This window comes from Chiloscyllium plagiosum, unplaced genomic scaffold, assembly GCF_037043375.1.
Source record: "Chiloscyllium plagiosum isolate Xiang-an unplaced genomic scaffold, Cpla_swu_hap1 HiC_scaffold_39, whole genome shotgun sequence".
Lineage (NCBI taxonomy): Eukaryota > Metazoa > Chordata > Chondrichthyes > Orectolobiformes > Hemiscylliidae > Chiloscyllium > Chiloscyllium plagiosum.
This window is the reverse complement of record NW_028270177.1, coordinates 30,737,347-30,752,930: the sequence shown is the minus strand read 5'-3', so window position 1 is coordinate 30,752,930 and position 15,584 is coordinate 30,737,347. Positions and strand designations below refer to the sequence as shown.

General features: G+C 41.8%; 1 protein-coding gene across 1 annotated transcript in view; it reads left to right on the top strand.

Moving 5' to 3' along the window:
• LOC122541052 (RNA polymerase II elongation factor ELL) overlaps nt 1-15,584 on the top strand; it is a 79,646-nt gene that overhangs the window by 33,206 nt on the left and 30,856 nt on the right. Inside the window, exons 4-5 of the mRNA XM_087981202.1 lie at nt 5,418-5,548; nt 15,275-15,438. Of these exons, the coding sequence (XP_087837328.1) occupies nt 5,418-5,548; nt 15,275-15,438 (295 nt within the window). The remainder of the gene's footprint in view (nt 1-5,417; nt 5,549-15,274; nt 15,439-15,584) is intronic.

Sequence of the window (15,584 nt, the reverse complement as noted above, 5' to 3'; positions counted from 1 at the left end):
AAACTATCTTGGATCAAAAAATGTAGAATTTATATGGGTGGAGGTAAGAAATAAAAAAGGGAAGAGGCCATTGGTAGGAGCAGCTCATAAGCCCCCTAACAGTAGCTATTTGGTTGGACAGAGCTATAAATCAAAAGTAATGCAGACATTCAAAAGGCAGAATGTTAAGTGTGGGTGGCTTTAATCTTGTAAATTGAGATAGATTGGCAGATATGGCCACAAGGAAGAATTCATAATGTGTATTTGTGAAAATTTCATAGAGCAGCTTGTTGTGGATTCTACCATAGATCATGTCATATAATGAGACAGCTTTAATAAATTATGTCAGAGTAAAAGAGCCTTGGAAACAGTGACCATAATATGGTAGAATTTGGCACTTCGTTTGAGATGAAAAACTCAAATCAGAAACAACTATGCTAAACCTACATCAGTCTAATTGTGGAGGAAAGAGGACAGATCTGGCTAGAGGGGGCGGGGACTGGGAAAGGGGCTTAGCAGCCAGGACAGTTGAGAAAAATGGCAGAAATTTAAGAAATAGCTCATGGTTCACAGCAAAAATATATCCCAGTGAGAAAGGAGGATTCTCGGAGGGAACTAACCAAGCATGGTTAACCAGGGAAATTGAGGTTGGCATCATATTGAAAGAAAACACATAGTGTGGCAAAGCTTTGTGGTAAGATGACCAAACAATAATAGATGGAGAAGATTAACGTTTGAGGACAAACTTTTTTTTTCTCCTTCATGGGATGTAGACATCACTGGATGGGCCAACATCTGTTGCCTATCCCAGAAGGCACTTTTATGGAGTTCAGAGTTACATGTAGGCCGACCTGGATAATAGCATAGTTCTTTCTCTGAAGGGCATTAATGAACCATTAGGGTTTCTAAACAATCAAGTGGTCACCATTCGGCTACCTTTTTTTAAAATTCCAGATTTTATTGAAGCACATCACTCCATTTGTCAAGTAGGATTCAACTCCTGTCCACAGATTATTATCTTGTGTTACTGAATTACTCGTCCTGTGACGTTACCACAAGGCTACCGTCTCCACTGTTGTACGTCATATTAAGACAGACGGCAAGCTTCTTCAAATGTATAAAGCTAAGTTAGAGCCCTAAAATCATGTGCAGCCCTTAGAGAATGAGGCTGGGGGAATGATGGGGAACCAGGCAATGGCAGAGGAGTCAAATAAATACTTTGCATCTATCTTCACAGTAGAAGATATTAATAGCGTTCCAAAATTACTAAATAATATAGAGCAAAATGAGGTGGTTAGTTTGTCTCTTATTGGTGATGATCATAGCCTGGCCAGTTGTCAACCCAAGCCTGGATATTGTCCAGATCTTGTTGCATTTGTACATGAACTGCTTCAGTATCTGAGTCGTCATGAATGGTGCTGAACATTATACAATCATTGCACATCCCCACTTCTGACCTTATGGAGGGAAGGTCATTACTGAAGCAGCTGAAGTTAGTTGGGCTTAGGATACAATGCTCAGGAACTCCTGGAGCTGAGATAACTGACCTCCAACAAAAATAACTATCTTCCAATGTATCAGGTGTGATTGTAACCACCAGAGAGTTTGCCCCCCGGGTTCCCACACTTGGTTGAATACAGCCTTGATGTCAAGGGCTATTGCTGTCACCTCACCTCTGGAGTTTAGCTCTTTTTTTTTCCATGTTTGAACCAAAGCTGTATGAGGTCAGGAGAGGAGTGATCCTGATGGAAATCAAACTAGGTATCATTGAGCGAGTGCTGCTTGATAGCAATGTTCATGACACCTTCATCACCTTACTGATGATCGACAGTAGACTGATGGGATGGTAATTGGCCATGTTGAATTGGTCCTGCTTTTTATATACAGGACATACTTGGGTCATTTTCCACATTGTCGGATAGATATTAATGTTCCTGTGCTAGAACAGCTTACCTAGGGGAGCACACGTCTTCAGTGTTATTGCTGAAATATTGTCAGGGTATGTAGCCTTTGCAATATCCAGTGTCTCCAAGTAAATCAAATTGGTTGAAGACTATTATCTGCAATGCTGGTGACTACTGGAAGAGGCCGAAATGGATCATCCACTCTGCACTTCTGGCTGAAGATTGTTGTGAATGCTTCAGCTTTACCTTTTGGACTGATGTGTTGGGCTCCTCTGTCATCCTGTTGTCTGCCCCCCATTTCTTCTCCCACCCCCCAAGTCAAAGCAAAATGCTCAGAGTCTCAGTATATTTTTACCTCCTTCACTTTTATTCTGGGCCCTGGAGGGAGAGAGAACGATCTCCCATATGCACAGAGACATGAGTTCACAGTTTTCTCTGGAACAGCAGTTTCTCAATTAAATATATAGTCATTTTACAGGGAGGAACATCCAGATAATTGTTCATCCAGATAAGGCAACATGCATATTAATTGGGTGACCATTACAGTCAATGAGTATCAGTGGTAAAGATTGAGCCATCTGCTGTTATATAATAAATACTTTTCACCTCGTTAACTGACCTTGCAAACTAAATGCTTCCAATATTGTTAGATGGCTCAAAATAATGACTGCTTTTCCACCTTGTTAACCCATTATGCATGCCTCCAGCACCCCATTGTTAATTGTAACTTCTTATCTGATCTGAGTCATGCTCAGCTGAACCTCTTGTTTCGCAAAACTCAGAACGTAACTCTTCCCCTGCTTGCTTATACCCTATACACATTCTTGCTTCCACTATTGAGGATGGGGATATTTGTGGAGGCTTCTCCTCCAGTTAGTTATTTAATTGACCACCACCATTCGCAACTGGATGTTGCACGACTGCAGACCTTAGATCTGATCCATTGTTTTTGGGATCGCCTGACTCTAATTATTTGCCTCTGCTTTTAGGGTGTAGGTTTGCTCGCTGAGCTGTAGGTTTGGATATCAAATCTTGCAAACCTTGCATTTGCTTCTGCTGTTTGGTAGCTTCACTCGGTTGATATCTCATCTGCAGGTATGCCTCATGCTGCTCCTGGCATGCCCTCCTGCACTCTTCTTTGAACAAGGTTTGATCCCTGGGTAGCTAGTAACGATGGAGTGGGGATAAGTTGGGCCATGAGGTTACAGGTTGTGCTGGAGTACAATTCTGCTGTTGATGGCTCACAGTGCCTCATGGACGCTCACTCTTGAGTAGCCAGATTTGTTCAAAGTCTGTCCCATTTAGCACTGTGATATTGCCACGCAACACAATGGAGGCTATTCTTAATGTGAGGGTGAGACTTTGTCTCCACAAGGACTCTGCAGTGGTCTCTCTTACCGATGTAGTCATGAACAGATGCATCTGCAGCTGGCAGATTTGGTAAGGATTGGTGTTGTGATTTTTAACTCTTATCAGAAGAAGTTGAGTAGGTTGGGCTGTATTCGTTGAAATTTTAAAAGAATGAGTGAGGACCTTTTTGAAACACAAGACTTTTGGGGAACATGACAGGTTAGGTGCAGAAAGGTTGTTTCTAGTTGTAGGAAAATCAAGGACCTGAAGGCATAAACTCAGAATAAGAGGTCACTCTTTTAAGGTAGAGGTAATGTGGAATTTCTAGTGGAACTCTTCAGTGCAGAGGCTGGATTGATAAGTATATTGAAGGTCTAGATAGGCAGAATTTTAATCAGTAAGGAAAGCAAGGGTTATGGGGAAAAGGCAGGAAACTAGGGTTGAGGATTAAAATATGAGCCATGGTCTCATTGGTGGAGGAGACTCAATGGGCTGAATGACCTGCTTCAGTTCTTGCATGTTATGGTCTGAGAATTTACTGCCTACTTGTTTAAACAGCCAGCAGTTGCACCTAAACGTAAGAAAGTAGTCACTAAATGTTGCTAATAGACCGAGGAGCTAATGTTCACAACTTTATCGAGTGCACATAAATTGTCACAAGGTGTGGGAAAGGGAGAGTGTTGGAAATATCTTGCACCTGAGTAGTTAACTTTTAAAAATTAGTTAAGATGTACAATATAGATAGAAGTTTGAATTTCTGTGAGAACATGCGACTGTTATACATTGAAAACATATTTGCTGATAATCAATGAAAAATGATACAGCATCCTTTGAGTCTAGCACTTAAAAGATCCCAGTTTGGCTCAGTTCTTTGTCTATTCAGCTTAGCCTGAGGTCAGACAAGAGGCACTTATGATTCTCCTATTTCTTTGTGAACAATTCCAAATTTTCTTGTAACGTTCAGCTTATACTGCACTTACATTTTAATCTTCGGGCAAATGAAAGAATAGCATTATGGACAGTTCACCAAAATCTCTAACAACTATATATGCTGAACTGTGTAACATAGAATAAATAGATTATGATGCAAAAAATCATGTTCATTCAAGTGGTTAGAAATAACTACTAGAACATTTAAGATATAAGCGTTGCAATTTGGAAGAAGCATATTGTGAATCAGAGCTGTTAGAGTTGGCTAGTTCAGCCTTGATTGTAGCATGTTAACACGTATGTGGAAACATGCCTACAAAAGGTATGGAAGTTTGAAGACATTTCTGCCCAAAGTTATGGTAAACTGGTTCAGCTATTTTGCTAATTTAGTAAGCCTATCTTATTAAATTATCAATAACAACAAATGGTGAAAGAAAACCAAATTGTTTTGTTAGATATTTCTGGAATTATGGTCTTTTCATTGTGGCTCAGAATGCATACAGATTAGCTAATTGCTCAATTTTCTGATTTGTACAGAACATAGTTGTCTCCTTAATTATGCCTGATCAAAATTGAACTGTAGTAACACCACTGTATTAACTGTACGTATTGTCTGGTGTTTCAGACCAAGTACTACAAATTTTGTACAGTCTATATATTTACAATAACAAGTCTTACATTATCATATTAGAGTCAGGGATCTCTCTTCAGAACGTCAGTGAAGTCTTCTTTTGTATAGTGCTACAGGCTTAACTGTTTGAACTTAACACTAGCCTGACAGTCAGCTTAGTGGTTCCAATGTGTTCCAAATTGAGAGTTTGCTAGCATAACAATAACATATTAGAAATATTTTTTGTGTCCATCACACAACCTTTGCATAAGCTTAATTTTTTTTTCCCAGAGTGAAAATTAGAATTTTTGTACAAGCCAATTGTGATCTGGAATACAGTGCCTGCAAAGGTGATGTAAGCAGTTTCAGTAGCAACTTTCAGAAGGGAATTGAAGGGAAAAAAATTTGCACAACTATGGGAAAGGGTAAGGGTATGAGATTGACTAGATAATGTTTTCAGAAGGGCCAGCACATGAATGGTGGATAGAATGGCCGCCTTTTGTGCGGTACAATTCTGCATTTCAGCCATCTTCCAGAGTTAAGCAATGGTTTTACATTTACTATATTACTTATTTGTAACTGTAAAGTATGCTGTATTGTTTGACAAAAAATTTAAGTCATTGAAGCATGTCTTTTTTTAATAGCAGTACATCAAAATTCCTGCCCCTAAATCAGACTACCATGATGGTGTGCGATGTTTTTCATTCTACTTGTCAACTGACAGCAAGGACAAGCCGCAAGCAAGTTTTGACTGTATTCACCAGTATGTTTCAAGGTAAAAACAAGGCATAGCTGTCAAAGCATTATTTTAAGTGCCACTATTGTCGAGCATGTACCTTCTACGTATTGGGCTAAGACAAATCACTTGAGTAAGCACCAATTGACTGAAGACTTCTGTTGCTGTTTTGAAAGCTTGTTTTATAAAGCGTGAAATCTCTTGAAGTTGGATTTTGCAGGCTAACTGTTAGTTTTTACTTCTTTCACATTCTTGTTGCTCAGTTGTCCACTTGTATCTTCCTCCTCAGTCTTAGATTAGATTAGATTTTCTTCAGTATGGAAACAGGCCCTTCGGCCCAACAAGTCCACACCGACCCTCCGAAGAGCAACCCACCCAGACCCACTCCCCTACATTCACCCCTGACTAATGCACTTAACACTACGGGCAATTTAGCATGGCCAATTCACCTAGCTTGCACATCTTTGGACTGTGGGAGGAAACCGGAGGAAACCCACACAGACATGGGGAGAATGTGCAAGCTCCACACAGACTGTTGCCTGAGGCGGGAATTGAACCCAGGCCCCTGGCGCCGTGAGGCAGCAGTGCTAACCACTGAGCCACCTTGCCACCCAAATTGTCCCCATTCTTTCCAGTGAAATCTGGAACATGGAGATCTTATACTTTTTGCCTGTTGCTTTCATGTAGATTTCTGCAGCTAGAAATTTTGATTTGTTACTTTTGACTGAGTTCTCAAAGTTTGTTTAGTCCGTGCTGGGTATTTAGAAAGAATGATGTTCCAATTACCCACAGAAATATCAAGTACTTCATTGATGGATTCCTCCAGTTTAATTATTTAGAGATAAAGCTTTTGTGGTGTCATGGAATCCTTAGTGTAATTGCCACTGCAAATTTCCATTGAGGCTTCTGATTTGAAGTAAGGAAACAATCGAACTAATTAGAAGCATAATATCAAGAACCTTCCATATTCATATATTATGGTTGACTGTTATTAAGTTGTGTCGCTGCTCAGAATTTATATTTTTTTCTTCAAAACAGTTGTTTAAACTGGAACAAAGGAGCTTTATAGGGCATTTTTCACATCCTTCACATGTCCTCAAGTGATTCACAGTCAATGTATTATTTTGGAAGGGAGGTTACTGGCTACTGTCTTCGCCAAGAAAATCACACTGTGCAAGGTCCCATAATGAGAGAAATGGCCAGGTAAATCAGTTTGGTGTTGATCCTTCTCTTTTGCACCGACCAAAATAGGCCTCAATTTAATATTTTGCCCAAAAGGTGGCACCCGTGATAGTAGAGCACATTTTCAGTACTGTATTCCTGTGCTCAAGTCCTGGAATGAAGCTTGAGATCATGGCCTTCTGGTTCTGAGGCAGGAAATCTATGAATGAACTCAGCTCAAACTTTGTTTTTAAAACTCTGATCACAGTGCAAGCATCTTCAATAATTTGCTACCAGATCTGCCACTTTGGTGTTAATGGTGTGCTAAATTTGTCTCTGTATAAAAGCTGTTTTGTTTAAGTACACAATCTTCCTTATTCACTGCTAGAATTGAATGACGTCTGGAAAACATTCTAGGGAAATCGAGTGGTGGGCTATTCCCCCACTAGCCATGTGTTGAGAGCAGAAGCTTATTTCCCAGCCAAGAATAATGTTCTGCTCCCCTTAGTATTGCCTTAATAACAGATCTTTCTTTTGTTGATATTCTTGCGTTTTAAAATTAGAAAATGAGATTCAAGTAAATGAACGATTAACTTTTGTTTTACATGTTAATGAAAATATAAGTCTCTTTAATTTAATTCACATCTTTTTTGATATTGCTAATATTGTCTTTTGGGTTTGCTAGCTGTTGTGGTTGCTTGTTTCTGTTCAATTTCCATTGACATTTTATTAATATTTTAATTTTTAACAAAGTTAAATTAAAAAGTGAACAAGTTCACAGTTGCCTTGTTCTTGGTTAACGTCATTTTAATGTGCTTTTCTATCTGCACATCAAAAGGGCAAGTTAAGTTGTTATGATGTTGCTCATGGATAAAAATGTCAAAAACTGTATTAATTAAGCAACCCACTGGAATAGGAGGCTCCACAAATATCACCATACTCCAGAACTTGCAGCTGCCCAAGGCAAGTTCTTCCAGTACAACTACAACACTGGCGTCTACCCAACATTGTGGAAAATTGCCTAGGTGTATCTGAAATTAAATGGTGTAGCAGGCTGGAAAGGCTGAATGGCCTCTTGCTGCTCCTATTTTCAATCCTTCTAAGGGAAGATCACTACTTTCAACAATGATTTGCAGTTTAGTTCCATGGAAACCACACTTCAGCTATATGGTCATTCGAAATGAAAGGCAAATCAAGAACACTTTGAACACATTTGGATTTCCTTCTAAAAATAGTCCATTTCTATTTTGACCATGTAAATTGTAATTCCTTCATTTTATCCATTACCTCTTAAAGCCTCACACGAATGTCATTTCCACAATGTGCAGCCCATTAGACCTTGTGTCTGACTGCAGAATCTGCCAAGTCATTTTGTCCAGGAGCCAATTGAAACCAGCTTCTAAACAAAGGTTATAGAACGGACAGTGGATGGTAATGAACACTCTGGCAGAAGGCTGCATCTCTCAGGAGATGGAAAGATGCCCATGGAATTTTGTTTCGCCCATTCAGTAGTGCTCTACAGCATTTGAGTTAGCTTCTGTTAACAACTTTTCAAAGTCATTTGCGTAGAATAATTTCTGAATGTTGGTAAAACCTACCAGGAATAGACCTGTCTGGATAGCTCCACAGAGAGTTGACGTGGACTTGATGATCTGTCTAACTTGTCTCTTACTGAACTATAATTTCTGCCCATTTGTCACAGAATTTTGATCGGATAGAATATGCAACTTGTGGCATTTATATAGTGCATCATTAAGATACTTTGTGGCTTGGCATAATACCAATGTCATAGAGGGCATTGACCATTATTAGAAATCATCAGTGTGACACTGCAAAGTGTGTACAGGATTGTGTATGTTTTGAGTCAATCCTTAAGTTGCAGACAGAAAAACTGCAGATGCTAGAATCTAAAGTAGACAAGCAGGAGGAAAGAACACAGCAAGTCAGGCAGCATCAGGAGGTGGAGTAGTCAATGCTTCGTATATAGAGTCATAGAGATGTACAGCATGGAAACAGACCCTTCGGTCCAACCCGTCCATGCCGACCAGATATCCCAATCCAATCTAGTCTCACCTGCCAGCACCCGGCCCATATCCTCCAAACCCTTCCTATTCATATACCCATCCAAATGTCTCTTAAATGTTGCAATTGTACCAGCCTCCACCACATCCTCTGGCAGCTCATTCCCATGCATGTACCACCCTCTGTGTGAAAAGGTTGCCCCTTAGGTCTCTTTTATATCATTCCCCTCTCACCCTAAACCAATGCCCTCTAGTTCTAGACTCCCCCACCCCAGTGAAATAACTTTATCTATTTATCCTATCCATGCCTCTCATGATTTTATAAACCTCTAAAAGGTCACCCCTCCAGCCTCCGATGCTCCAGGGAAAACAGCCCTAGTCTATTCAACCCCTCCCTATAGCTCAAATCCTCCAACCCTGGCTACATCCTTGTAAATCTTTCCTGAGCCCTTTCAAGTTTTGCAACATCCTTCCAATAGGAAGGAGACCAGATTTGCATGCAGTATTCCAACAGTGGCCTAACCAATGTCCTGTACAGCCGCAACATGACCTCCCAACTCCTGTACTCAATACCCTGACCAATAAAGGAAAGCATACCAAATGCTGCCTTCACTATCCAATCTACCTGCGACTTCACTTTCAAGGAGCTATGAACCTGCACTCCAAGGTCTCTTTGTTTAGCAACACTCCCTAGGACCTTACCATTAAGTGTATAAGTCGTGCTAAGATTTGTTTTTCCAAAATGCAGCATCTCACATTTATCTGAATTAAACTCCATCTGCCACTTCTCAGTCCACTGGCCCATCTGGTCAAGATACTGTTGTAATCTGAGGTAACCGTCTTCACTGTCCCGTACACCTCCAATTTTGGTGTCATCCGCAAATGTACTAACTGTATCTCTTATGCCCCCATTCAAATCATTTATGTAAATGACAAAAAGTAGAGGACCCAGCACTGATCCTTGTGACACTCCACTGGTCACAGGTGTACATTCTAAAAAACAACACTCCTCCACTGTCCTCTGCCTATGAGCCAGTTCTGTGGGGTGAGTGTAAGGGGAGCTGCAGATAAAGGGTGTAGGGGGATTGGGGCAGGTTTTGGTGGGGAGAGGGGTGGAGTGTTGGTATAGAGATAGGTGAACAAGGGAAGATGGTATGATCTGGTTGGTTGGTCGTGGGAATGAATCTGGTAGGTAGCTGGAAGCAAGGATCGATCAGAGGAATGGAAGGGAGGGGAGGGAGAGGGACTGGAAAAGGAGTCAGGGGATGGAAAAGGAGGTTATTTGAAATTGGAGACCTCAATGTTGAGCCCTGTAGGCTGCCCAGGCAGAAGATAAGGTGGTGTTCCTCCAATTTGCCGTCTGATTCGCTGTAGCAATGGAGGAGGCCAAAAATGGTCATGTCGGAAAGGGAGTGCGAGTGGGCCTGGCTGTGATGCTTGGTGAAATGTGCCCTAAGCTTACATTTGGTCTCACCGATGTAGAGAGCACCACGTCGGGAGCACCGGATATGGTAAACTATGTTGGAGGAGAGGCAGGTGTCTCACTTGGAAGGACTATTTGGGGCCCTGGATGGAGGTGACAGGGGTGGGGTGCTGACAGGTTTTGCATCTTTACCGGTGCAGAGGAAGGTACCTGGGGGTCGGGACAGTTGGTGGGGATAGTGGCACGAGCTAAGGATTGGCAAAAGGAACAGTGCTTGTGGAAGGCAGAGAGGGATGGGGAGGGGAGGGGAAGATGTTCTTGATTGGAAGGTCTAATTGAAATTGGTACAAGTGTTTAAGGATAATGCTTTGGATATGGAGGCTGGTGGGGTGGTATGTGAGGACAAGGGCGACCCTGTCTTTATTGCGTTTGTGGGGTGGGGCGGGGGTTTTAGAGCAGTGGAGTGGGGAGTGGAGGTAGTGTGATGGAGGGCGGGAGGAAGCACGTTTTTCAAAATAAGTGAATGGTTGGGAGTGGAATGTCTCCTCGTCCGAGCAGCTGCGGTGGAAGAATTTGGGAAAGGGGATGGAGTTCTTGCACAATACTTGGCAGGGAGAGGTGTAGTCCAGGTCGTTATGGGAGTCTGGGTTTATAGTAAATGTACATATGTACATTTGATGTACATATGAGATGGAAACTAAAAGGTCAAGAAAAGGGAGGGAGGTGTCTGAGCGATCAAGTGAATTTAAGGGCAGGGTGGAAGTTGTGGGCAAAGTTGATGAACTGCTCCAGTTTAGCCTGGGTGCAGGATACAGCACCAATGCAATCATCGATGTAACGGCAGAAGAGTTGGGACACAGTGCCTGTGTAGGTACTGAAGAGGGACTGTTCAATGTAGCTGACGGAGACAGGTGTAGTTTGAGCCCATCTGAGTGCCGTGGCCACCCTCTGGTTTTGGAGAAAATTGTAAGACATGCCATAAGACATCATCCCATTCTCCCCATTTAGAAAATAGTCCATTCCTGTACTCTTCCTACCAAAGTTACCTTCCTACGTCGTACTTCATCTGCCATTTCTTTACCCACTCTCCTAACTTATCTACATCCTTGTGCAGCCTCCCTATCTCCTCAATGCTACCTGTCTGCAAACCCAGCCAGAATGCCCTCAGTTCCTTCATCCAGATTGTTAATGTGTAAAGTGAAAAGTTGTGGTCCCAGTATTGAGCCTAGCAGAACACCACTTGTTATTATTTACCATCCTGAGAAGAACCCTGTTATCCCCACTCTCTGCTTTCTGCCAGACATCCAAGCTTCTATCTATGCTAGCACCTTGCCTCTAATGCCATGGGCCCTTATCTTAGCAGTCTCCTGTATGACACCTTGTCTTGAAATCCAGATAGGTAACATCCGTTGGCTTTCCTTGATGTAACCTGTTTGTTACTTCCTCAAAGAATTCTAGGATATTTGTCCAGGATGACCTCCACTTGGTGAAACCATGTTGACTTTGCCCTGTTTTACCGTACACTTCCAAGTATTCATAAATCTCATCCTTCACGTGGATTCTAGGATCTTACCAATGACTGAGGTTAGGCTAATCAGTCTGTAATTTTCTGTCTTTTGCCTTACTTTCTTTTTAAACAGGCGTATCACACTGATGATTTTCCAGTCCTGTGGGACCCTTCCTGTTTCTAGCAGTTTTAGATTAGATTACTTATAGTGTGGAAACAGGCCCTTCGGCCCAACAAGTCCACACCGACCCGCCGAAGCGCAATCCACCCAGACCAATTCCCCTACATTTACCCTTCACCTAACACTATGAGCAATTTAGTATGGCCAATTCACCTAACCTGCACATTTTTGGATTGCCAGAGGAAACCAGAGCACCCGGAGCAGTTCCTGAAAGATCACCACTAACGCCTCTATTATCACTTTAGTTATCTCCCTTAGGATTCTGGGGTGTATTCCATCTGGTCCAGGTGATTTATTCACCTTCGGGTCATTCAATTTTTCGAGCACCTTCTCTTTGGTGATGGCTACCCTACTCAGCTCTGACCCCTCAGTGCCTTGAATTTTTGGGAAATTACTTGTGTCTTCTACCTTGAAGGCAGTTGCAAAGTAATTATTCAGTTCCTCAACCATTTCCTTGTTCTCCATCACTATCCCTACAGTGTCATTTTGCAGCAGCCCAATGTCCAGGTTTGGCGCTCTTTTTTTCCCCTTTATCTAAAGAAACTCTTACAGTCTTCCTTTATATTACTGCTAGCTTACCCTCGTTTGTTCCTCTTGCCCCTTACCCCTTATTTCATTTTTTTGTTGTCCTCTGTTAGTTTTTGTAAGCTTCCCAAACCTCTGGTTTCCTGCTCCCCTTCGCCACATTATATGCTTATATGCTTTTGTGCTATCCTTGAATTCTCCAGTCAGCCATGGTTGCCTCATCCTCCCTGTACCATGCTTTTTATTTTCCTCAGGATGAATCTCTGCTGTGTCTCCTGAGTTACTCACAGAAACTCCTGCCATTACTGTTCCGCCGTCTTCCATGCTAGGGTACATCTGATTCTACCTTCTCCCCCTCAAATTGCGCATATTAGATCAAGCTGAAATTGTTTTATACAAAAGGATTTGTTTAATTTTTGTAAGGATGCCATTAAATAAGCATTTACCATTTATGCTCCAGTATCTTTGCAATAATGGTGATGCTGTAAAAATGTTGTCATCACTTGTTAGCAATCCATAGTCCCCTGAATCGCTACCTGATCAATATTCCATGTTATCAAACCAAAGGCTGCAGTGCCATTCTCATTGACTGCAATCATCAGGAGACTGGAGAAGCAAAGAACTGAGCCCGTTGTTTCTGAACCGCAGGCTTATGGGCCCTAGAGGTCTAGCCCTTCTAATTTGTATGTTCATAATTGCCGTGAGTGGATGAAGCACTTCAACAAGATACAAAGAGAAAGATGTGATTCACAAATCCTAACTCCTTTATCAAACTACTTTTTGAAAACCAACATGCCTTAATAGTGTTGAATTTCCATACGTTTAATTGTAAGTTTTCATGTTTCCTGTGCAGCTACAATAAGACGTTCTAACTCTTATAGGCAATGCACTGTCATGCAGGACCTGATCAGGTGTACTGTAGAGCTCTGTGGGAAGTTAGGGAAGTGATTGCTGGGCCACTTGCTGAGAGATTTGTGTCATCAAGTCAGGTGAGGTGCCGGAAGATGGAGGTTGGCTAATGTGGTGCAACTATTCAGAAAGGTGGTCAGGAAAAGCCAGGAAACTATAGAATGGTGAGCTTGACAGTGGTGGTAGGCAGGTTGTTGGAGGGCATCTTGAGGGACAGGATTTACATATATTTGAAAAGGCAAGGACTGATTAGGGATCATCAACATGGCTTTGTGCGTGGGAAATCATGTCCTTCAAAACACTCGATCAAGTTTGAGAAAGTAACAAAGAGGATTGATGAGGACAGAGTGGTAGACATGATATATATGGACTTTTAGTAAGGTGCTTGACAAGGTTGCTTATGGGAGACTGGTCAGCAAGGTTAGATCTCACGGAATACAGGGAGAGCTAGCCATTTGGATACAGAACTGGCTCAAAGGTGAAAGAAAGGATGGTGGTGGAGGGTTGTTTTTCCTGACTGGAGGCCTGTGACCAATGGAGTGTCACAAGGATCGATGCTGGGTCCATTACTGTCCGTATTTATATAAATTATTTGAATGTGAATATAGGTAAGGTTAGTACGTTTGCAGATGACACCAACATTGAGATGTAGTGGAAAGAAAGAAAGTTACCTCAGATTACAACGGGATCTTGATCAAATGGACTTAGGAATGGCAGATGGAGTTTAATTTAGATAAATGTGAGGTGCTGCATTTTGGAAAAACAAATCAGAGCAGGATTTATACATTTAATGGTAAGGTCCAAAGAGACTTTGGAGTGCAGGTTCATAGTTCCTTGAAAGTGGAGTTGCAGGTAGATAGGATAGTGAATAATCCATTTGGTACGCTTTCTTTTATTGGTCAGAGTATTGAGTACAGGAGTTGGGAGGTCATGTTGCGGCTGTACAGGACATTGGTTAGGCCACTGTTGGGATATTGCATCCAATTCTGGTCTCCTTCTTATCAGAACGATGTTGTGAAATTTGAAAGGGTTCAGAAAAGACTTACAAGGATGTTGCCAGGGTTGAAGGGTTTGAGCTATAGGGAGAGGCTGAACAGGCTGGGGCTGTTTTCCCTGGAGCATCCGATGCTGAGGTGTGACCTTATACAGGTTTACAGAATCATGAGGGGCGTGGATAGGATAAATGGACAAGGTCTTTCCCCTTGGGTGCGGGAGTCCAAAACTAGAGGGTGTAGGTTTCGGGTGAGAGGGGAAAGATATAAGAGAGACCTAAGGGACAACATTTTGATGGAGTGTGGTGTGTGCATGAAATGAGCTGCCACAGTAAGTGGTGGAGGCTGGTACAATCACAACATTTAAAAGATATCTGGATGGGTATATGAATAGGAAAGGTTTGGAGGGATATGGGCCAAATACTGATAAATGGGACTAGATCAGGTTAAGCTATCTGGTTGGCATGGACGGGTTGGACCGAAGGGTATGTTTCCGCACTATGTAACTGACTGACATGTTTCTAAATCCCATTCACCCCCACTCCACCTCACCGTTGATACCCTTACTAATCAAGAACATGCATTGCAGTGCAAAAGATTGGAAGGGACAGGGAACTGTGGGAAGCTGGCCCACTTGCACCAGCTCCTCAAAAATTGTCATTACCTATAGTCAAAATCTCCTGACGTTTGCCCTTGTACACGCACCCAATTTCTAACTAACTAACTAATTTGAATGCCTCAACTGAACTTGCCCCCACCCACCCCATCTCCAGGCTGTACATTCCCACACCCTAAATTCTGTCTCTATCTTAAGGGACATACTTCAAGATAGGTCCAGTATAAAATTACGATGCAGTCAAATTTCTTTGAGATATTTCTATATTCTGGTTTTGTGTGTGTGCATGTCTCAAATTATTATTTGAAAAATAGTTTAGAAATTACCTCCATTTTTGCTTTCTTACAGGAAGAACATAATAGTGTATTTTGCATAAGTTCAAAGGAAATGTTTTTGAGTCTTCAATTTGTTTTGCTTTTATTTAAACCAGTTTCAAAAAGGATCATCTTGACTGCTTGGGAAGTATTCAGGATAAAATCACAGTTTGTGCCACTGATGACTCTTACCAGATGACTCGAGAACGTGTGTCACAAGTAGAAAAGGAGTCATGGAGTCGAACAACTATAGAAATTAAGCCAGGCTCATCATGTCAAGGTATAGAAACCACACAAATGAAATCACTGTAAATCCCTTCCTAAGGGCATTGAGTTGATCTACAGCAGGTGGACTTGAAGCAGTTCAAGAAGGCAGATCATCACCACTTTCTCAAGGGCAACTAAGAACAAGCAATAAAGGCTGGC